Source organism: Brachyistius frenatus, unplaced genomic scaffold, assembly GCF_029030835.1.
Source record: "Brachyistius frenatus isolate BFR_SWC_R1_liver_20210118 unplaced genomic scaffold, ASM2903083v1 Contig_15, whole genome shotgun sequence".
Taxonomy (NCBI): Eukaryota; Metazoa; Chordata; class Actinopteri; family Embiotocidae; genus Brachyistius; species Brachyistius frenatus.
Window position 1 is genome coordinate 3,527,156 of NW_027210614.1, and position 23,048 is coordinate 3,550,203.

Here is a 23,048-nt window from a genome sequence, read left to right on the forward strand (position 1 = left end):
ACTGACAAGCTCTAAAACGAATGATAAGCTTCTTGAGACATAATTGTTTTCTAAATCTGTTTTAATTTTTATTTCAATATAACATTTTTGTTTTGTAGAACTGGTGAAGTGTGTTTTTTAACCTTATATGTCCTGAAATTAAGTAAAGCAAACAAACAAACAAAGAAAAAAAATCAACAACCCCAACATATATATATATATATATATATGATGCACATTCAAAAGGTAATACACACAAAAACTGAACTGTATCAACAGTGGGTTTTTATGTATTCATATTTATTTATAACATTCAACATTTTACTTACAGATACTTTCTCTAGAAATTAACTTTTCACTGCACATCAATTGACAGAACAACACTTCAGATTCCAAAAAGAGAAACAGAACAAACAAATGAGGAGAAGATATCCCACTTAACCATGACCTCATGCACCAATTCACTACCAAATAAAAAAAAAAGTATGGCAGTTCAACTGGTTGTAAGTACATTTGTGCAAATACAGACTCATTTCATTAAAACAAGTAACAGGACTATGTAAAAAACAGTAATGACATTATAAACCCAGGAATAGCACAGACTTAAAATGTCTGCACATGCCTGTTGTTTTCTAATGGGACATTATAGAAAAGAAAATATACATTTTCGTGGTCATTCAACATGCAACTGATCCAACTGAGCAGAGCTCAAGACAGTTATAGTGTCTCTCTTTTCCATAGTTGTTTATGGATGTCTGCATTTTCCTGTTCGGACCATATGTGAGCAACACTCAGCAGTTCCGCTGTCCAAAGGTACAGCAGAAGCTTCAGATTGAACAATGCTCTTATGTGAATTGTTGCTCAAGGCTACGGCGAGGGAGGTGTCTTCAGAGAATTACAGGATCCTCCTTGGCTACTACCTGTGGTCCCCTGGTACTGCAAAAAAAAAAAAAAAAAAAAAAAGAGTAAGCGATGTGCAAAAAACCCTTCGCTCTCAGAAGTTATCAGAACAATCATAAAATAAAACTAGCGACAATTTAAAAAAATGATTCAAACCTTTCATCTCGATACCTCCAAACAAATGTACTTACCACCTACAGAGTTGTGAATTGAGCAGTAAAACAAACAGTGAATGTCTGCCATTTCATTTTAGATTTTTTTCAAGTGAGTTTATTTATGTATTCACTGAAGTTTATTGGAACAGACTGCAATAATGTGACTGTTCAGTTTGCCAAATGCAAGCAAAAGGATAAAGGCTTTTGCTGATAAAGTGGTTTAGTTTGTATACAAATGCATAAACAGAGCTGCATTTGAAACCTCGCGGCATGTTAGGACGACAGCGTTTTGCTGTTTTGTGAGTTGCATGAGGATAAAGGGCCTGTGAAGATACGGTGTTTCTTAATCTAAAGGATGCGTCTTTGGTAGGATGGGTACGTTAGATGATGAGAAAAAAAATATTGCTTCCATTTGGAACCCACAAAATAGAACAGTCTAGCAGGTGTGTGCAGGTGTGCATCATTCTCCTTTTTCTTCTTTGTTTCAATGGAGAATTGCAACCTGATGGGGCATTATCACTACACGCTGTTGTGCTATCCTTATATATCCCCCATATATATAAATGGACGTAGTCGCTGAGTCTAAAAAGTGAAGCGGCAGTGTCTGAAAATGCAATACGTACCACTGATGGCAGCAAGGGGCTACCGCCCAAAAACTCTTGCTTCAATAGACTCCCATTATAAAGCATCACGGTCTATCATTAAATACAAATTCAATAAAGTCATTTTTGTCAACAGCTGAATCCACTCCTTCTGATCAGTGTTCTGATGGCCCTCGGGAAATAATTCAAAATGTATTACATGTTAAGCCTCAAAGTAAAGGCACGTTTGGGGGCGGGACATGTCTGGGATACAGTCAGGTTTCCTCTATACATGGGCATGCATGGTGTCTTCAGGCTTTCAGTCAGCTCCACCCCAGCTGGTCAAAATATGGTAACCTCTGGCATCCTTGACAATTCTCTGAACCAAGGATTCTGGTCATGGTAGAATAACAAAGGATACTAGACATTGGAAGTCCTTTGTGGAATTCGATGACGTAGCCTCCTAGAAATGTAGTTTTCCCAGGACACCTCTTTGAGACTTTGAAACTTTGACTGAAATGATTTGGGAGGAATAACTGTTTTCCTTTGGTTCCAGTGAATATGTCAAAGTATTACATACACTGTTAGCCTGGAAAGAAACATGGCAAATTCAATTTCCAGTTTTCTCTGACACTCACTGTTTCTTTGCTCATGAATCTCGCAAATACACACAATACAGCCATTCTTTTTGGCTGAGTGCACAGGTCAGAGATACCATCCTCTAACTTCCCAGTGTGACTTCTTATTCTGCAGTCAGAATATCAGTTCCATAGATTGTCAAGTTCTCTGACTCACCTACTTTCTGTTTTCTGCAATCCCCAGTAAATCTTTTTTTTTTTTTTCAAAGTTAGATATCGGGGTTATTGTTCATTTTATTTGCCACATATTAAGAATGTGACCTGCCCACAGACCTGAATAGCTTTCTTCTGGAACCATATGTACCCCAACTGTCAAAGACAAGGTGTCTCCAGCAACCTGTCATACTAGTAACTTATGAAGATAACTGCAACCTTAAAAGTGTCTTTTTTTTGTGTCAGACATTTACTGTAGGAAATGTACATTGCCATGATAACTTTGACAGAAGATTTGATCTGGTCCAGAGCAGACTTTTTCAGCCATAAAACCCAGATATGCACTTAAACATCATAAAATAAAATAACATCATCCCTCTTGGACTTTTTGGAGATAACCACTTTCTCTACACTGAAGATTATTAAATCAGATACATGTGTCTGAACTTCCCAGGCCTCTTTTCAGTTTATATTATTTCTGTTTTTCTTCACTTTTGACTTCTTTAGCTTACAATCATATTTCCATTACCACTGACCAATATTTTTTTCACAGCCTCATTGTAACAACACTACTGTATCACTGAATACTAATGAGCTCCCTGTGCTTTAATAATTGGACAGTAATAAGCCAATCTCTTGCTAACTTATAGTACAGTTTGTCTTCCAGTAGTCCCCTCAAACCTCAACACAACACTGTTATTGGACTTTTTTGTTATAAATCTAACAGTTTCAGGAACTGGTTTATCTTACTTTAATATTTCCTTTTTTACACTATAGTATATATTGTTGAATATTGTACATTGTATTGAAATGCCTTTACTGCCTCCCCTTATTATAGCTGCCCTACAGTTTATCTATCACAAAGTTAAGTAAAACTTTATCTTATCCAATATCTTTTTTTGAAAATGTACAGTACATTTTCTATGCCCTGGCTGTTCTAACAAACCCCACCAATGAAGGTGAAAAAAATAATCACAATAAAATAAGAATTGTATAGCAGCTGACTGCAATGGTTCATTACATCAGATCTTTAAGGGTCTCAGGATTGTCATAGTTGGATTTTGGGAGTAGCAAGATGATCAACTACCAAATGTTCCACTGTCATTTAGATTGAACCTATTTCTGCCTGAGGACTGGAGCCGACAAGTGTCAACTTTTATAACAGTTTGCCGTATGTTTGACAGTAGCCATTGCAAATTTCAGCCAGCAGAAACAAAATATGTTCATGTTAAAAACCTGGGGCCTCATTTATAATACATTGTGGAGGATCCACACTAAAACTGTATGTGCGCAAAAAAATATTCCGATTTATAAAACCGTGCACGCAATGTTCCTTTTGTAAATCGCAATCTACGTGGAAATGTACACACATAGATTAGCCTCATATCCTGATTTCAACATGCTGGCATTTAAGCATAAACGGTCAGTGCAAAGATTATAAAGATTGATTAGCCATGTGGGTCAGAGGTTCTTCGGTGAATCGTATCAACAATGGAGAGGAAAACCCAGAAATGAAATATTTCCAACACAGAAATTGAGCTGCTTGTGGACAAGGTGGTTGATATGAAGCTCATCATTTTGTGGTGGTCACAGCTGTGGGATCAAAAACAAAAACAAAATACTGAGTGGCAACATTTTGCCTGCAGTGATAGAAGTCCCACTGCGATGTCGCCATTATGCTGCGCTCTGCGCCTGAGAGCACAGTGGAAGAACTTTTACACACAACTGCATTAAATTATGTGCACAATGAGAAAATATTTAAAACTGACGCTCTGTTCTGCAGTTCTTTAGCCTGATGTTAATTGATGTTATCTTGGATTTTTACAAAGAATGATGATAAACAGTTTGCAACGTTAACGCGGTGAAAAGGAACACGTTGGTGAGACATGATATAATGAGCGGGATTAAATGTGAGATTTAGATTTGCTTCTACCATTTACAATTAAAAGTTGCTCATGGAATAATTAGGTGAAGAGCAAAAATTACCCTACTGGTTAAACTGTTAATGATGCAGTGGACCCATGCACAAATAAGATGTGATATGAAGTGAAATTAAATTAAGTGTGAGAAGCTTCATTATACGTATCAAGATGCCTTTCACATTTACAATCTGGCTTGAATTTGCCTACTTACCATCTGTGTTGCCAATTTTCCCCGTTTCCAAAATGTGCGTACGGATGGGTACGGATGTTTGCTTACAGCTGCGCACATTTTCCCTTCAAGGTTGTTTTTATAAATCCAGACTTTTCCTTGTGGAGCGGCGTACGCCTCTTTCAGGCCCCGTTTTGTGTATATGCAATCGTTATAAATGAGGCCCCTGAAACACAAGTGAACCCCATCACAGTAAATTCACCTCACCTCAACGAGAGGATGCCAATGGGCGACAGGTTTTCGTGGATATGTGAGCATTTCACTCCAGTGGTCTCGACCGAGGCTGTCTGCATCATTGCCAACTCGACACACACCAATGACCTCGTTGTGGCCTACACTATAGGCGCAGGAGGGAGAGATAGAAAAAAAATGTGATCACGACCTACACGGCATTCCAAAAATAACGGTGCATGACATATTGAGTGTGAAAAAAACAAACTGAAGCTGTCCATCTTAAAGAAACAAGGAGTTTACAAAATAATTGCAATGTTCTTTGAATATATGCAATCCTTCTTGTCCCGGAGGAAGTAAGAATTAAAAATGACTCATGCAAAGAAAGAGGTGCATAATACAATATAGCTTATATAAATGTCCTAACCGGTCGTAGTCCATCACTGCAATCAAAAGGCTGATTTGCTCTATATTCTCTGGAGGGACATCAAAGACTATGGCCTCATTATAGACTGGATTCAAAGTGTTCCTCTTTGTCGATGTCTTCCTCTTCTTCAGTCTGCGACCATCACACATGAGTGAAACCTTCACATATGGATCTAGGAGAATGAGATACAAGGGAAGGGTAAGAATTCCTTTACATTCAGGAAACAGGTGGGACTGTGCAGTTATGGAGAATATCAGATTTTAATCACCAGATGCACCAGTGATATCCATGGCCTTGAGATTGCGTGCCTTTATCATGGTGATGGTCAATCTGCCCGCAGTAGGCAAGTAACAGAGTGAAAACATCAGGTCCCCAAGGTCCACATTATCCTAAAGAACAACACAAACACATTCACTATAACATAAGCTTCATGGTACAGTATTACTCATTTTTATCATGTTATATTGATTAAAGCAACTCGACAGTCACTAATTTGTAGTACCGCTGCTTTTTATTACTGCACACTAGCCAAATGTAAAAAAGTCATAATCCGACATTTATTTACACAGTTGGAATGCATTTTCATAATTATTTTTTTAAAGTATGTTTTTATTAAATCAAGGAACACTCTCTTCTTTCACATTGCTCAAATAAAAGCCTCCCATATTTCACCCGACATGTGCTCAGCTGCAGCTCACTTATCGCTTGTGCTTAAAATAACTCCACCGAAGAAGTGAGAACCAGAAAAGCACACAAACGTGTGCGGTGAAGATATCAACTCCTACAGTAGACTCTCTTGCTGATCTACTGCTATGTTGGGGAGATTGTGTTGGTATTTTAAATCAGGTGTCATCTGCTGTTAACTCAGTCTAATAATTTGTAAAGGGAAGCTCAGTCAGTTTAATTAGTGTGAAAACATAAAACCTGAAAATTAAAGTCCAATGGTGTTGCATTGAGTTTTCACAGCTGCTCCCTTAATTGTGATTGAGATAATAATTATAAATTTCGAAACTATATTAGTTTTTGTGAAGGGCCTTTGTAACACACATTTAGCAATTTGGTCTGCTTGAGTTTTACAGTATAACCAATTGATTTTTAGCTAAATTAAAGTGAATACTATGTGCTGGCTTTGAAAGATTGCTTAGCTAGTACACCTGTAAAAAGGGAGGAGGGGACAGAAATGTAATTTCTTTCCTCTCATTAAGTGAGACAGATCTATAGGCTATCTGCTAGCAGGAGAGAACATAGTTGATAGCATTTAATTTTTGCAGCAAGTCTTGAGGAAGTGTTTCACACAAGATTCACATACTCTGTGAGATGGCACTTATTTTGATTAGCAATCTGTCAGAGAATGACTGCGTATGTGTGAGTGTGAAAAGAGAAGGTGAGGGACAGAGAGAAAAACAACATTTTAAGAATTACCCTCCTTAGTTCTAAGATGCCTTGTATCTTAAAATGGGTCTTTAGTTCGAATCACGATCCACTATTCAACAAGGCCACAGTAAAAGGCTGTTTTAATTTGCATGATGGATTAACTGACAACCTCTCCAGAAAATGCATTCTGTATCCCAGAAAGATCCTGTGGGCTTTGCATGCTTCATGGTCCATCCTCTTTGTGCACACTCGATAAACCAGTGGGAAGAGAGACATTAGCGCTGTGTTTCATGTGCTTCACAATTTCTCTTGGGCACACAAACAGCATGTAACGCCTGCAGGTTCAACGTCACACCCAGTTTATGATAATCAGAATTGATCTTGACATTTCAAAGTTGAGGCACACTGGGCCTCATTCACTAATATGTGCGTAGTAATGTTGTTACGCTCACAAAGTGAGTGCGCACGCAGAATCACCGAGGGATTCATGACACGTGCGTACCGGCCAATTTTCTTCTCACAGCCGTGCGTATGTTAGTGAATCAGAATCATTCTAAATCGACAGGCGAGTGTCTGTGCTCTGCAATTAGCATTCTGCCACGCCCCCGTTTCTCCACATAAGGAGAGGCGTTTGTGTGCAGCTTCATGAAGAAAGCGGTGAAGTGAAGAGAAGTTGACAGAGATGGCACCAAACATTTTAAAGAAAAAATCCACAACAGCAGAAACTATGGTAACTATGGTTTAAAAAAAAAAAAAAAAAAAAAAAAAAAATGACGCATAAGCGCCGTTACTGAGGCTGCTGTGTCCCCTGTGCGCACTGTGGCGCAGGTTAACCCGAAGAACGCAGTAGCGCAGCGAGTATTTATCATTGAGAGATAAAGCAGATAGCCCTGGAAAATGTCGTTGACTCGTCTGTGTAACGAAGCGTTGCGGAGATAATGGAAGTTGAAGTTGTGTCGTCGTTACACTGCATGACGGGCTCCGTCCATCTCGTACTCTAAAGAAACAGCAGAACTCACCCTTTCTGATGATACCTGTCGTTCCTCTGTACGACAAAGTGTTTTCAGATAGTCCAGTTTTGAAATCACTGCGGACCTCTGTACTGTCTCCAGCATAGAGCTGAAATTACATCCCACTTTGTATGAAAATATATTTTAATAACAACATATTTATGGGCCTACACTATTACTTAGGAAGAAAGAAAACATTGATGAATTCCAGATTTGTGCGTCAAATATTCGTACGCATGGTTTAAGCATAGATTTGTGCGTACGCACTGTTAGTGAATGAGGCCCACTGTTCTTATCCAGCAGCCAACAACCTCAAAATGATGAATAAAACCAAAAACAAGCTTATTTTAAGAGTTATTATAAAGCTTTCAACAAATCCTCCACCTCATACAAACATCACGACCCACGTGAGAGTTTCTTAAATTAGCCCCCCGGGGTAGGTCGAGGCACAAAAAACACTTGGGTTAGGGTTGAACCGTGATGTGAATTTAAATTATACTTCTTTAAAATTATGCAACCTTCTTCGTCACGGCAACAGTAAAAGCAGAAAAATAACAGACGCTCTTTCATTAACGTACAATATGCTTCTGGCTAATCAAGCCAAATCTGTGAATTAAACCAACAATATGGTTGGTCCAATATTAGACACAGTGGCAATCAGGACTTAATGACAATCCTGTCATTTCTACTAAGCGAAGTCTGTGACTGCATAATGAATATGACAAGTGAGCTATACTGCAGTGGTTACAAAACATCCCACAGGGCTTCTGGTGCACAGATATAATCAGTTCATCTGTGAGGACAGACAGTAAGTCTGGGGCATGTGTGCAGATGTCTGAGAAAAATAGCATTTCAGCAGGCGTAAGAGTCTTTGTGTTCTGTATGTGTGTGTGCATGTTTGTGTGCATGAGTAGAGAAGTGTGAGATTGGAGCATACAAGATTCTGTGAATCACTGGTTCCCATCAACCACCTGCCACATACCATTCTGTTCCAACAAGTTCAAACGGATTAACAATCAATAATAATGGGCACAACTGTCAGCACTGACCAACACAACAACCATATCTTGAGAATTTACCCAAAAATATCAATATTTTTGTCAATATTTCCCCTGAAGTCTCTATCTGGCCCACTCAAGCTGTTTTTTTGTTGTTGTTGTTTTTTTTTTTTTTAGCATCTCCTGCTTGCCCACTATCTGTTCATTTCAATTTATTTATTGAGCCAATTTAATCCCAAAAGTAGTTATCTTGAGGTAAATAAAGAAGAATTCTGCCCTAATGATCACATTTGTAAAAGACTCACAATTATAGATCAATTCTTTGCCACTGTCATTATTAGAAACAAGGTTAATTTGTTTTTGCATTGCAAAGATATTGCCTTAAATGTTCAAGATAAGAGCAAATGTCAGTGTGCATCTGTTTCACACTGCCTTTCCTTTTTGGCAAACTCTCCTGGCATGACCATTCTTACTGCAGAAACTGCGTATGTACATTTAAACCTATCTGTGAAAGTATAACTATGTAAAACTATGACTAGTATGAATTGATGAATCCTCACAAGACAGGGATCAGCAAACATCGATCAAACTGCAAACTGCTGCTAATTAAACCTAAATAAAAGGGAAGTTTTTAACCTTTTTTCCACATATTTTCATGAATTTTCAGAGCTGTCTAAGTCTTTATTTGTCTTGCTATGAGCACCTCTACCATTTCACACACTGTATTAAGGCTGTCTGTGTGTGAGTGACAGAGAGAGAGAAAGAAATGGAGAAAGTAAGAGACAGAAAAGCAGAAAGATTCTGGCTGTTAGTATTTTTAGAGGCCATGAGTACGAAGCTGTTAATGGTCTGTGGCACACTGTATCTGAGACTTTGTGAATTAAACCAGTTGGTATCAATTGCAAAAAGTTACAAAATAGACAGACAAATCGTAGCACCAAAAACATCACAAAAACAGATGTCTAAATTTCAATAAGACGAAACAGAACAGAAGATCAATCAGGGAGAAAGAACTGGTTGCTATTCCTTTACCAAGGACAGTAGTTTGTATGGACAAATGCAGCACCCATAATGACGGGAAATAAATAAAGGGACAAATGCATGCCAGCTGTACGGCACACCGAACATCATAAAACACCATTCATCATAGTGTTGAAAGGTTAATGATCAAAATGGCATCATTTTAACTGATGGATCCCACTGTGTCTAAGCTTTTCCATCAACTAGCCAAACCCTTTGAAAACTCACAGATAAAGTGAATACTGTTGATCATGTCATGATAATGGCACATGTCAAGGTCTGGGATATCTTAGATGGTAAGTCAACAGCTGTCTCCTGTAGTCAACATGCTGGATTCAATAGAAAAAGGGCAGGTGAAAAGCTCTACGTGACTGACAAGGGCCACACGGCAGACTGAATAACAACCGAACAAGTCTTGGCAGGTTGGAGGTGTTTCGGTTGATTGCAACGGAGTAGCTACATATTAGGCAGGGGTAGTCTTTTTATTTTGGCTCATAGCTATTTATTGGCAGAATCACCTCACTGATCACTCTAATCCCTACTTACTTTTGCAAACTGTGAAACCCCAGTTGTGGCAATACATTTGTATGATTATGGAAAATCTTAGTGAAACGTTTTTGTGTAAGTTCATGAACTCTTAAGACTGAATGGTCTTCAAAAAAAAAAAAAACAATGGCCAGATTTAAGGTATGTAGTCTAGTACCATAATGTAACTCAAATGTTGTCTTTTCTAAGCTTGTCCTTGATTTTATTTTGTATATATATATAGATATAGATATAGATATATAATATAAACAGGTAGATTCATGTAGAAAAACACTGGGTTTAATTTTTGTTTTCCTATTTTACAGAAAATTACAGTTTGAACACACATTTACCAAAACATGTTCAGTAGGTGCCTACATTACGTGTAAAGCATGACTATCTGGTAGGTATACAAATATAGGTCTAATAAAAATGATTACAATGACTTAAAATGAATTAAGCAGTTTCTCTAAAGGGCAGCATGAATATGAATATATGAACAAATATGTAAATCAAAAGATGCAACTCTCTTATGTCAGAGACTAAAGCAGAAAAACATGTTTACAAGTTTTGACCGTTACATTTTTCTTTTCTGTGCTAAAGTCCATACATCACAATACTATGGTGTCTATATTTAGCCTGGATTGACAGGTGGATTAGTTAGGTGCACAAATTGGGGTAACTAAGTGGTGCAGACATTTGCGAATGCTGTGAGGAGCAGAGCTGCAGGTCACAAAGCTTGGACACCAACTGAGGCTGAGGATGCTTTGCTTATTAACTTTGCTGCTCTCAACACTGTAGAACTGAATTCATGTTTTGCTAAAGAGTGACCGATAGTTGTTATTGCAGTTCAGCAATAGTCAAAGTATTGTTAGCAGTGTTGTCATGTTTCAACCAAAATTTCAGCAATTACTTCTACCAGCAAAATGTCATCACAGCCAGTCTAACCAAGGATGGGAGCCATGAAAATGCAACCGATGTAGTTTTAATACACAGTTCTTCTTTAAACAGCTGTGCCTCATCGATCTTGGTTTATTGAGACCCTCTGGATAAAATGAATTGTCTGCAACAGTCAATGGCCTGGAGTCTCATTAATGCAACAAACGCATGCCATGAGGATTGAAATCAATACCATGTTACATCTAGTTAAGCTCACACACTGAGATGCCTGTCAATGAACGCATCACTGGAGGCATATAAACTTAAATATCTGAAGATATTTCATATTACACAATATACTTGTCAGAAGTCTAACAGCTGGTCAGGGAATTACTGAAAGGGAACAATAAAAACATGATAAAGAGCTAGCTCTGACCATTGGGGACAATGACAGCAAGATGACCAGTAAAGCAGACTAACAAAAGTCACTCAGTCTCTCTCTCTGTCTCTCTCTCACTGCCTCTGTCTTTGTTTGTCTGTCTCTCTGCCTCTCTCTCTCTCTCTCTCTGTCTGTCCTCTCTCTGTCTCTCTCTCCCCTCTGTCTCTCTCCCTCTGTATCTCTGTCTCTCAGGTCTCTGTCTCTCTCTCTCTCTCTCTCAGCTGTCTCTCTCTGTCTCTCTCTCTTTGTCTGTCTGTCTGTCTGTCTGTCTGTCTGCCTGTCTGTCTGTCTGTCTGTCTCTCTCTCTCTCTCTGTCTATCTCTCTCTCCGTCTCTCTCACTGTCTGTCTCTGTCTCCATCTTTCTCTCTGTATCTATCTATCTGTGTCTCTTTCTGTCTCTGTCTTTCTCTCTGTCTCTCTCTGTCTATCTGTCTCTCTGTCTCTCTGTATCTATCTCTCTGTGTCTCTTTCTGTCTCTGTCTTTCTCTCTGTCTCTCTCTCTGTCTATCTGTCTCTCTGTGTCTCTCTCTCTCTCTCCATCTCTCTCTGTCGCTCTGTCTGTCTCTGTCTATCTCTCTCTGTGTCTCTTTCTCTGTCTGTCTCTATCTCTCTGTTTCTCTCTCTCTCTCTCTCTCTCTCTCTCTCTCTCTCTCTCTCTCTCTCTCTCTCTCTCTCTCTCTCTCTCTCATACACAGGCACACTTACACACATAAAACATATTTGTGCTTACATACATAACACTCAAAATTGGTCCTCACATATGGTAAATATCTGTCCAAACACACCCAGACTGTCAATAATGTAACAGGAAAAGAGGCCTTTAATCCTGTTGACCTTAAGCAACTCTCACAGCATTTAATTGACTTATGTTAAGAGGCTGGTTCCAGCAGTGCACACTGAATTTAGATAAGTAGTGCCAGGTGCAGTAAATGTGTTTACTAATAAAAGGCCTCTGTCCTTCACCTGTGTCTTCTGTTTGTAACACCTTCTGCAGCAATAACTGTCATCAAGGGAAGGAATTATTTTCAACAGCTATCTTAAAGCAGCATCTTACTCTGCATGGTTATTCTTCTTTTTTCTTTTTTTTTTTTCATTTCTACAACTCCCACAATGTTTCTTAGCTATTGGCCCCTTTAAAAAAAAAAAACATTGCAAATTGTTCTGCAAAGCATTTAAAAGCAGCAAAGTAAATGCAGACAAGTTATTATATATCAGTAGAGATGTCTGAGACGTATTGTGCAGTGGCTAGCCAGTAAAATATTTAATGGTGATCACTATGTCTGGTATTGATCAGGTACTTTCCTGCTACAAGACTCCATCTCAACAGCAGAAATAGGCACAGAAAAGTAATCAAGAGAAAACCTCTTTTTCAAAGTTAGACCTTTTCACCTTTCCTTCAAACTAATAATTTCTTTCATTTTGTAAGCGCTGACGGGTAAGTGTGTTGAAAAAACAGTCCTTTCTATTTTATACTTTGTACTGTCAATGTGAGACACTTAGTGCTGAAATGAAAGGATACAAATGTAACTCTGAATATTGTTGCAACAATTCTGTTACACATGAAATGCCTCTCGTCTTTTGTGGTAAATTTTTTTTAATATAATTTAAAATTAAAGTTAAATATAACGTGGCATATCGAAGTGAACATGACATCATTTAGAAGGGAAAACAGAAGTGCTAGCTCACCGTGGAGACATACTGGATGTCCCGGCAGAGTTTTGTCTCCCTGGGGAAATCTGCCAGATCTAGGAAGTTGTCCACCACCACTTGACCGATAATGTCGTGGCGCGAAAAGCGGTCGAAGTCATAGACACTGAAGTGCAGCTTACGTGTGGGAAGCTCAGAGTATGCCACAGGAAACAGGAAGACCTCATCAAACACAGGGTTCAGTGTCTTGCGATGCACCTTGGTCTGGTGCTTGGTCATACGATCAGGCAGCAGGTAAATCTTAACATAGGGGTCAGAGGTACCAGAGAAATCCTTGGCTGGGAGGTCCTCAGCTTTGTGGAGCTTAACTATTAATTGTTCCAGGTCGCAGTCAAATTTAAGGATGAAGAGAAGGCGCCCGCAGCCCCCACCTCTCCGACTGCCTTCATCCCCCTCAAGGGAGCGCTGTTTGTAGAGCTCAGGTTTGAGGCGGCCCAGGCCGAAGCCCATCCCAGTGAGGGAGTCCTGCCTTTGGAACTGGGCCACATTGAAGTCTGGGTTAGAGAGGTTCATGTGTCTACGAATGGACCCTTGTCTGTCGACAGAGGAAATCAACAAGCATAACTGTACAACATTAACACGATGAAGAAAAGGCATGCAGAAACATCAGCTGCATATTTCAGGAGTTACAGTACATACATAATGGACGATTCTGCATCATTTATGTCTAGTGTCAACATTGCTTGCCACTGCAGGAACTAGTGTTCCCTGTAAATAGCTAGGCAGAAAGTAAGAGTGTGGAGTTTAGGGTGAATGTTTTAGTCGCCTAACCTGTACTGTTTTCTAACTTTCACCAAGATTTTAGGTTACAACACCCGAATCATACATTAACCATAATTTAATTGCCATTATCACAATATTTCCCTTCCTTCAAACATGCCATATTTGTCATGTGCAGATATAGAACCCAACAATCTTAAACATGTTGGCAAGGGACAAATTCAATTGAATTGCCCAATAATATCATTCTTGTCTTGCAGTAGTGTTGACAGACACGTCATCTAGCTATCAACTAAATTAAGGAAACTTTACGTAGCAAACAAACCAGATGTGCAGACCTTGTTTGATCAATTTGAAATCAATATTTAGTGCAGGTAATGAAAACACAAACTGTGGGCCTACCGAAATACGTTTCAAATGGAGTTGATATATAGTTGTGCTGTGGCTGTTTTCTTGCTACTTTTGTCTTGCAGAAAATGGAGATAAGCAAGCCATAATGTAAACTATCGGCTTAACCACTTGTTTAGAGTATCCTTACTGTGGCCATACACTCTAACTTTACATTCAATCATTGTAAAAAAAATAATACTAATGGTGAGAGTAAACGAAAATTCAAACAAACTGCTGAAACAGAGAGCTAGAGTCAGGGCAGGCTGCCTGGATGCTACAATGGCTCACTATTGCCTCTTAATGTACAAAGTGTTATTAAAAGATGGAACTTAATTCTTACATATTCCACATTATGGAAAAAATGTAATAGTTCTGATTGAGGCTAAGAAATCAACAAATCGTTTAACTCACCCAATTTCAGACATTGAGTTACCAGAGGGTGGGGCTTCAGTTGTCTGTCTCTGCATACGAGGGTTAGTGTGAACCCCATTTTCCCGGGTTTTACTCTGGGCATCCAGTGGTATGTCTGGAGATGTGTGGCTGATTTTCATAGCTGCCTCTGGCGTGGCCATGACCACGGGTGGGGGTGATACAGGTGTCACAGGGACCTCCACTGACACAACCGATGCCACAGGAGTGGGCTCTCTGGCCATGGAACAGTGTGATGACTCACGGCGGACGTGCATTGGGGGGTCCACAGCTGTGTAAACTGGCTGTCTGGGTGCAAGCTGTGAGGGCAGAGGGCTCATGGTGGGGTTGAGGTGGACATGGGCCTCCTTGGTGGTGGGGGAGAGCCCACCCTCCCTCCATGGTATCCAGCAGAGCTTCCAAGAGACAAAGAGGGAGACCCCAAATAGGGCCAAGCCACAGGCAGTCACTACCAGTGACAACAGACTCACTGATATATCTGAGAAGGAGACAGAGAGAAGGGAAGTCAGGCTCTGATACGGAATTCAGGTTGCTTTTTGCATTGTTGCAAAGCTACACTTTTGCCCTTTACAGTCAACATCATTAGCAACTTTTCTATATTAAGAAATGTCATAACTTAATAAATATTGCATCATAGTGTTATTACAATCACATTAATGAGTGTCATGTTAGGCAGATTGTTTTTTCATTCACCTGAGTTGTGACCTGGAGGTTGTTTTGGATTTTGTAATTGTATTTTTTAATGAATTCTTATATAGAATCCTCATTAAGATGAATTAAGATTATTTGCATTTATTTAATCATCCATTGAAGCCTCATGTCTGATCCTCCCGTGGAGTGTGCCCCATCTTGTAATTTCCATTTCTTTGCTGATAACAGAGGAGGAATGGTGTATTCATATTGTAACACTGTCAAGGAATTGAGCTGTTATTTTATAGGAAACAACTTAAAAAAAAATCCTCAGTTTCAAATTGCTAAGCCTCTTTTTATTGAGTCCATGGTTACAACAGTATATTCAAACTTGAGTTAAGCAAGTAAAACTTGAATTAGGTAGGTTAAGTATGGAAAACTTGAGTTATTTAAGTAACGTTAACTTGAGTTACCTGGTAACGTAAACTTTAGTTAAGTAAGATAAACCTGGTTACATAAGTAAGGTAAACTTTAATTAAATGAGAACGCAAAACGTTAGTGAAGCAAGCAAGGTAAACTTGAGTGAAGTACGATAAACTTGAGTTATATGAGCAGGTAAAACTTCAGTTAAGTAAGTCAAATTTTTGTTTAGTACATTGTATAAGTAAGACTTGAGTCAGGTAAACTTGAGTTATGTAACTAAGGTAAACTTGAATTAAGTAAGTAAAACGTGTCTTATGAAAGTAAGGACAATTTTAGTTAAGTAAGTTGACTTGAGGGGCTTTTTTGAAAATCAAAATCAAAATTCCTCCAAAGAGTTTTGTTAAACTAACCAACAAAGTCCACTACTGGCAGTTCAACCAGACATATACATTGAATATTCCTGCAGTGCATTTGTTTACACCAGCACAAGGTATGCAAGTCACCATGGAGAAGGAGATGAGGTGTGAACCAACAGAGGAATGAAGTGCTTTCTGAACCGTCTGAGCTCTCAAGAAGTGGGTGACTTTTCACAAAAGCATTCTTTCTAAAAAGATATATCACAGAAACTGCAGTGCTGCACTCCAGGCCATGACTCAATGCAAGAAGTGCATGAATTTTTGTTTTAACCTTTTTACAACTAAAAGGAATTCATATATCCCTGGCAAAAGAAATACTTGGTCACACTATTATTAACATACTATATTTGTCTTGTGCTAAAATTTGCTTTACTCCCTCTGTGTTGTGGGATAACTTCAAAATAGATTTTTCCTTGAAACACTTTTTCTGTTCTCGTGACAAGTAATAACCCTTCTCTTTGCCTCAAACTGGGCTTGCCCACCTGATGAAGAGTATGTTACTTGTGTTTGAGGTTTATTAGATGTAGCCCTTATCATAGCTTCTACGAATAAACAAACAACTGAGATTAAAGAGATCCAAATTGACTCATTTAGGATTTCGGAGGAGGCACACTGTGCAAAAAGTATTGAAAATGCTAATCACAAACAGAGGAACATTTAGAAATATATTGTATTCAACAATGTTTTACAGCTGGGGCCTCTGAGACCCCAAAGAAGTAATGTGTCAATTTCTGCAGCAGACTTGTGAGTTCAAAATCATGTTTGTGAGTAATAACAGTGATTCTCATGTGATTAACACAATTAAAGTGTTAATTGTATTTTTGGAGTAGGTAGATCTAAATAGTAAATGATATACTGGAATACCTTGTGTATTACAGTTAAAGTGTACTTTCCTATTTTACTTATATTGATTAATGTCACAAATTAATGACATGCAGTGTGTTTTGTTGTGAAAAGGATATATCTAAGATGTTCAATATCTATCTTAGTAACTATTTTGTGTTGTGATCCTTCATTTAGAGTTAAATGTACTTCAGCACTTCAGCACAGTCTTTTCACGAACTACTCATATCAGCTAATTAACATCATCAGTAGAAGTTAGGTTAGTATGGATCACATAATAACATGGATGGAGTACATTTCTGAGACTAAATAATTATTGTGTGCGCGTAATAATGTAATTATCAAACGCACCCCCCTTGCCAACACCCATCCATATAATCTGTCAGCCACTACGCTTCCCCACTCACGTTGCTTCTGGTTTTTAGCTGACGACCACTGTACAACTGGCTGATCCTAAACTGACTGAATATGTAGGTTGCTTCAGGTCCCCAGCCAGCTGCTGTTGTAGACACTCCTACTCAAGCTGCCAGCCACCAATCATTCACTCCATTTACCAGATTTCTACATGGGTTTCCAGCAGTCTTTTCTCAGTACCCCAGCCACCAATTCAATCCCAACTGGAGACACCTCTGGTTACCTGTCTGTCCTCCACTGCACTGGTTTACAGCAGTTCCTCCATTTGTTACCTCAGCCATTCGCCTGTTCTGTCTCTTGACCACCAGGTAAATGCTGTGGTCTCGAGTCTTTTGCTTGTCCGGTCCTGCAATTCTCAAGCCTCCGGGCCACCCTTCTGTTCTCTGTCCAGAACCTGTAAACCCCCTGCCCTGCTTTGTAGGTTTGCATATGCTTTCTGCATCTAGGTTGTCTTCCTGGGCATCTCTGCCCATCTGTCCTACCCTCTGTTTGTCAGAGGCAGCTTTTTTTCTACTTCAGTGCCTCGGCTGCCCACCTAAACTTTTCTGCCTCGTCGATCTCCAGTGCTCAGGTCACTTTCCTGACTTCTCCTGTCTTAGCCCCTCACCCTAAAGTCTTCTGCCTCATCATTTTCCATTCCCAAATCTGTCAGCCTGAGTTGTCATGCTTCGCCACTGTTAAGTATTGAGGCCACCCACATGAGCTTTCCAGCTCAGGCAATCTGCAGCTTCTAGGGCACCCATCTTTTTTCTATCCCAGAGCTTTGATCCCAGCCACCGGACTCCTAAATCCACCTGCTAACCTTTTCCCTATTGTCTCTGTTTTGTGCACTGCAAGTCTCTGCATGTCAGTTTTTCTGCGACACAGCTGATGAACTTCCATCCTGCTGCTACATTTACTTTCATATATTGCATTTAAATATCTTCAACTCTTGAGGTAAATCTACTTACTGAAATGCCCAAGCTCTTGCACAGTGTTATTTTAATAGCATCAGTCTGCTGTATCCGCCTGACCATGTCTATTTTTGGCTATGCCTCGCTCTGTGCGAGGGCAGTGATACAGAGCCATTCCCAGTGTATGTGCTGACTATGCAACAGGCTATTAGGTACCCAGAGTAATAAAGCAAAGGAATTTTGTGTCCTCCATGTATGTACAGACAATGCTAATGAAGATCTGTAAGAATAAAAGAACCTCAACAAAGGTAATTAGTGTATAATCTGTGTACATGCTTTAATCATTGCAATGAGTAAAATGATCCCATTTCAACTTTTAGAAACAGTGCTAATTGTTTCTCCTCAGTAACTACCCTTTCATTGATGAGCACTATTTGTCATTCTGCAAGCCAAAAAAATTCCAGGATATCAAATGAAACGCATGCTGGTATGATATTAACAGAACAGTAATATCATAATGAGCATCACATCAAGACGTTCCTCTCATAATTATCAGAAAAGAGAATCTGCATGGATAATAACAATCAGATGCTTTTTTGTGAGCTGACAAGCTTTCCATGTATCTTTTCAGTGACTCCCCAACTTTATGAGGAGCTTGTGCAATTAAGCAAAGCAATCAGTGGCTTGAAAAGATAGCAATGTTTTGTAATTGGACTGTTATCATTACTGGTAGTATTGCACATGCGAGAATCAATTTGTAACACAGAGATGGTGCATGTGATAAGTTGTAGGCTCTGAAAACAGATTGATAGCTAAATTCGGCTTTTATTATATCTTCATGTGTTAAGGAGCCATTGTTATGTCCTTATGAAGGCATGATGAATTTATTAGGAATAAACAATTCCCTAAACTCATTACAGTTAATCCTCTCATTATTTTTTATTTTCAAATAGTTGAACACTATATCATTAAAAGGTCCTTGCTGTCAAGATACGCTGCTGGTTTTTTTGCAATTTTTTTTTTTAACTAAAATCATTTTATATTAAGAATCATGCTATTTAGTATTTAAAAACATTTTTAAATATCCCATCTGCTTCAACTTACAGAGCTTGGTGTGATTTCAGTGCTGTTTCTGTTTTGAGTGTTTCATCATATTGATATGACAGATTTCTCACCAAGAGAAGAACACATGTTTTTTGAAGAGTAACTCAAATCACAGAACATCTTACGCAACCAGAAAGCATCTTGAACTGAATCATGCCTGGCAAGTGCTACTATTCATCTGATGTAAATCTGACACTCTCAAAAAAATGCTGTAAAACTTTGTTAGTTTTAACATTTTGTTCGGTCATTAAAAAAACTAAGTGAGACAATATATTGCACCACCATAAAATACTGTTTCACTCTCAACAAATCTGAAAATACTTGGCAAAAATAGTTTTGTGTTTTTCACCAAGTTGTGAAGCACCTATTCTCCAAATCCACCATCACTGCTGAATACAGGACTGGCTCCGTGTGTGGGCGCTGTCATAAGACCTCGCACAAGAACTCAGACCAACTGTCCTCTCTGTGCAGTGAGATTCTGTGAATACCAGAGTATGTGTGATTTGGGAGAATAATGTGGAGAAATTGAGGGACTTGCCATCTGAGGACAATGATCCCACAGTCAGTTTGGCAGGCTGCCTGTGTGCTGCCTGTGGAGAGGAATCTATAGACATCTGGACAGATTCAGAGACTGCATCACAACAAAGAGTCAGGACCAATTTTAGAGCACAGGACCTTCAAAGGTGCAATAATGTAGGAGGCAAGCAAGTGCTGAAAAAGCAATATATGAGACTTCTACCTCTGACATGTTGCTATCTTCCTCTCTGAGTAAAAACTGTATTGCTTAATTTTACAATATTTAGTTTATAGTTAATATCCAGACAGAGGAGACAAGTGTGTTATGTGAGTGGATCTGACTGGTTGTTCCCAGGGCCCTGACTACTGCTCGTTATTATCTTCATAGAAAGTTGGTTACATGCATTTGATGGTCTTTGTTAAATCTGTTAAATAAGTTTGAGGACTTATTGTTGTGCACATTCTAAGTCTTAGAGGAATATTCTACATTTTTGGAAATGTGCATATTTGCTTTCTTGCTGATCTCATTTCTGAAAATGGTATCAGTCTTCTCATCTAACTCTCAGTAAGACACCTAATAAACAAATTTCTCAAAATGTCTCACTATTCCTTTAAAAAAAAAAAATACAAGTGTACTTTGATTCTCTTTTGTTTACTGACAAGATATATTTCTATCATAAATAACTTACCAGAATGGGTAGTTTACAAGTCAATATCATGTGCAGCAGGTTTGTGCAGAACACATAAATGTAAGCTTTACCCTTAAAAAAAAATCACTGAATCCCACCTAGTCTCCCTGAACTCTGGGTCAAAAGATGATGTGCCCTCTCTCTTTTATCTAATTCCATTTCAATTCAAAACACTTTATTTGTCCCTGAGGGCCATTTCACAGTTTCCATTGTCATCCTGTTATGGATGCTGCCATCATGCTAGGTAATACATTCAAGCTGAACTGAAATGAAACCTTATATGCAAAAAATCCTAATGGCTAACCCCTCTGCCCACCCCCTCAATCCCACTTCTGAAACTGTCAGTACAATAGAAAAGATGAGACTGGATGGGCCAATATGAAGGATGAGGGAGAGTGCAGAGATGAGACATTGGGGAATAGCAGAAATAAGGAGGAAAAGGTTGTAGGAAAGGGATGAAGAGGGTGAGAGCGAGGGGAATGGAGTGGTAATTAAGGAAAGGCTTTTAGAATAATCATTAATAATAATGGAATGGAAGCAAAATGAATGGACTAGGTGTGTGGAGGACTGCAGGAATGCTTCTTCATATTAGGCTATCTCCTTCGCTTTTTTCTGTTCTCTGTACACACACACACACACACACACACACACACACACACACACACACACACACACACACACACACACACACACACACACACACACACAAACTCATTTTGGATACATATGCCATCCAGGTGAAGATGGTAAGCCTCCAGGTTGGAAATGATGAAACGTGACTCTGTGCCCATATCAATTCTTCATACATGACTCAATTTCCGCTTTGGTTTTGCAAAAAAAAAAAAAAAAAAAAAATCTTCACGTTGCCTATGTAGCGAATACGAGGAATTGAATCTGAGGTGAACTTTTAAAGAAGTAGAATGCACAAAGTGTGCCACGATAGTAACTGCTCGAGTGCAGATACAGGCGCAACTCATCCAAGGTAGAGATTAAATCCAGTTTTATCTGATGATTGTCATTCTGTCACTACACGATGTCACGGCCAGCATCTGTGCACACGTGTCAGGAATGAAGTGGACAAATAGCTCAACATAATTTTTTTTACAAGTTATAGTTGGTGATATAATTATTGTGAGAGGAGAATGGTGCAGATCTGACAAGCTTGGGCCACCTGCTGTATTTTAGACGCAGGATGTTCAATGAAAGAAGTCACATGCGCGTTCACTTCAGTTCTATTCAATGCAACCCTTGAATCAAGCGTGCACATAATGCCTCACCTGAATCTGTGTAGCGTGGCCTGGCGAGGTCTCGGAAATAGTAGATAAAATCCAGACAGTTTTCGTTCTGCACTTCCCCCTTGGAACAAAGATCTGACAGGAGTTCAAGTGCCTTTTGACAAATCTCGTCATCTCTGTCTCCAGGCATTTCCCACCAGCATCCTTATAAATGGAGGGTCTCTTCGGCACCAGCACACCACTCCGCCCGCCTGACAGTCACCTATTCCACGCTACTCAGCACGGCTTCTGTAGTCAACCACTCACCCAGCGGCACGCCTTCCCACACACGATGGAGTCGACAGGGGCTCTGTTTTAGAAAGGGCGAAAACACACTCAAACAAATCTTTTCCACGTTGAGTAAAACGACTTTTTTTTTTTTTTTTGATGTAGCATTCAGTCACACGGTCCTCTCACTCTGCTGCTCTGCTTAAAAGCCACCGGTTGAATCCACGCACCGCCTCTGCGGCGTCGTGCGCTGTCCAACGTGCTGAAGTGTGCGTGGATTCTCGCTATAATTAATCTTTGCGCCAGTGGTTCGCCGTGGTCCCTTGTCTTTACGCCTTCAAGTAATAACGATCCCGGTGAAAGTTGAGCAGCACTTTACAGTAGGGAGAAATAGCTGCTTTTGCGAGCACCACTACCTGTAGCAACCTCCTATTACTGCTCTCCTCCGTCGAGCCTCGTGTGGTTTTACGTGCCTGCACATGGCCAATCAGAGGATGACATGGGTTTTTTTTTTTCGCTTAGTGAAATCACTTTACCCTTTGAGATACCATAGGCGAAATATCACCGAAAAGCCATTCACATAAGGTCTCCTGTATACATTGGTATTAATCCTGTCACAGATGAGAGAAGTTATTTTTTTCAGTGTTCTCTTCGTTTCACGGTCCTGCCAAGACAACCGCAGCAGTGACAGCCGTGATTTGTTTTACCATAGGCTAAACTGATTAGAAATTGGGAGCACGCTCCTGCTCTTAGAGAGAGGGTGTTTATTTATCTTCCTGTCTTTATTTTCTATTATTTCTAATCGTTTCTGGGGTGCTTAGAGCATAATTATAATCATCAATCCTATAAGTTCCTCAGGGTACAATCAATGTTAATATTTGGATTAGTGTATTGTTGTGCATTTACCCATCAGTATATAGCCATAGCCTTTCTAAAGGCTCAGTCAATTTCACCTTCATTGAGTTAATTTC

At 39.3% G+C, this 23,048-nt stretch overlaps 1 protein-coding gene across 2 annotated transcripts; it reads right to left on the reverse strand.

Moving 5' to 3' along the window:
• Positions 1 to 258: 258 nt before the first annotated feature.
• Positions 259 to 22,521, reverse strand: syt9a (synaptotagmin IXa). Of its 2 annotated transcripts, XM_069693634.1 has the most exons (7): positions 21,853 to 22,521; positions 14,630 to 15,125; positions 13,088 to 13,643; positions 5,424 to 5,544; positions 5,156 to 5,327; positions 4,765 to 4,894; positions 259 to 915 (listed from the first exon to the last, which is right to left on the reverse strand). In XM_069693634.1, the coding sequence occupies exons 1-7, from the start codon at positions 21,998 to 22,000 to the stop codon at positions 847 to 849; spliced, it is 1,692 nt and encodes a 563-aa protein (XP_069549735.1). In that variant the 5' UTR covers positions 22,001 to 22,521; the 3' UTR covers positions 259 to 846. The 2 variants fall into 2 exon arrangements, with proteins under 2 accessions (XP_069549735.1, XP_069549736.1); XM_069693635.1 differs by lacking the exon at positions 259 to 915 and having other exon boundaries at positions 4,756 to 4,894.
• Positions 22,522 to 23,048: the final 527 nt, after the last annotated feature.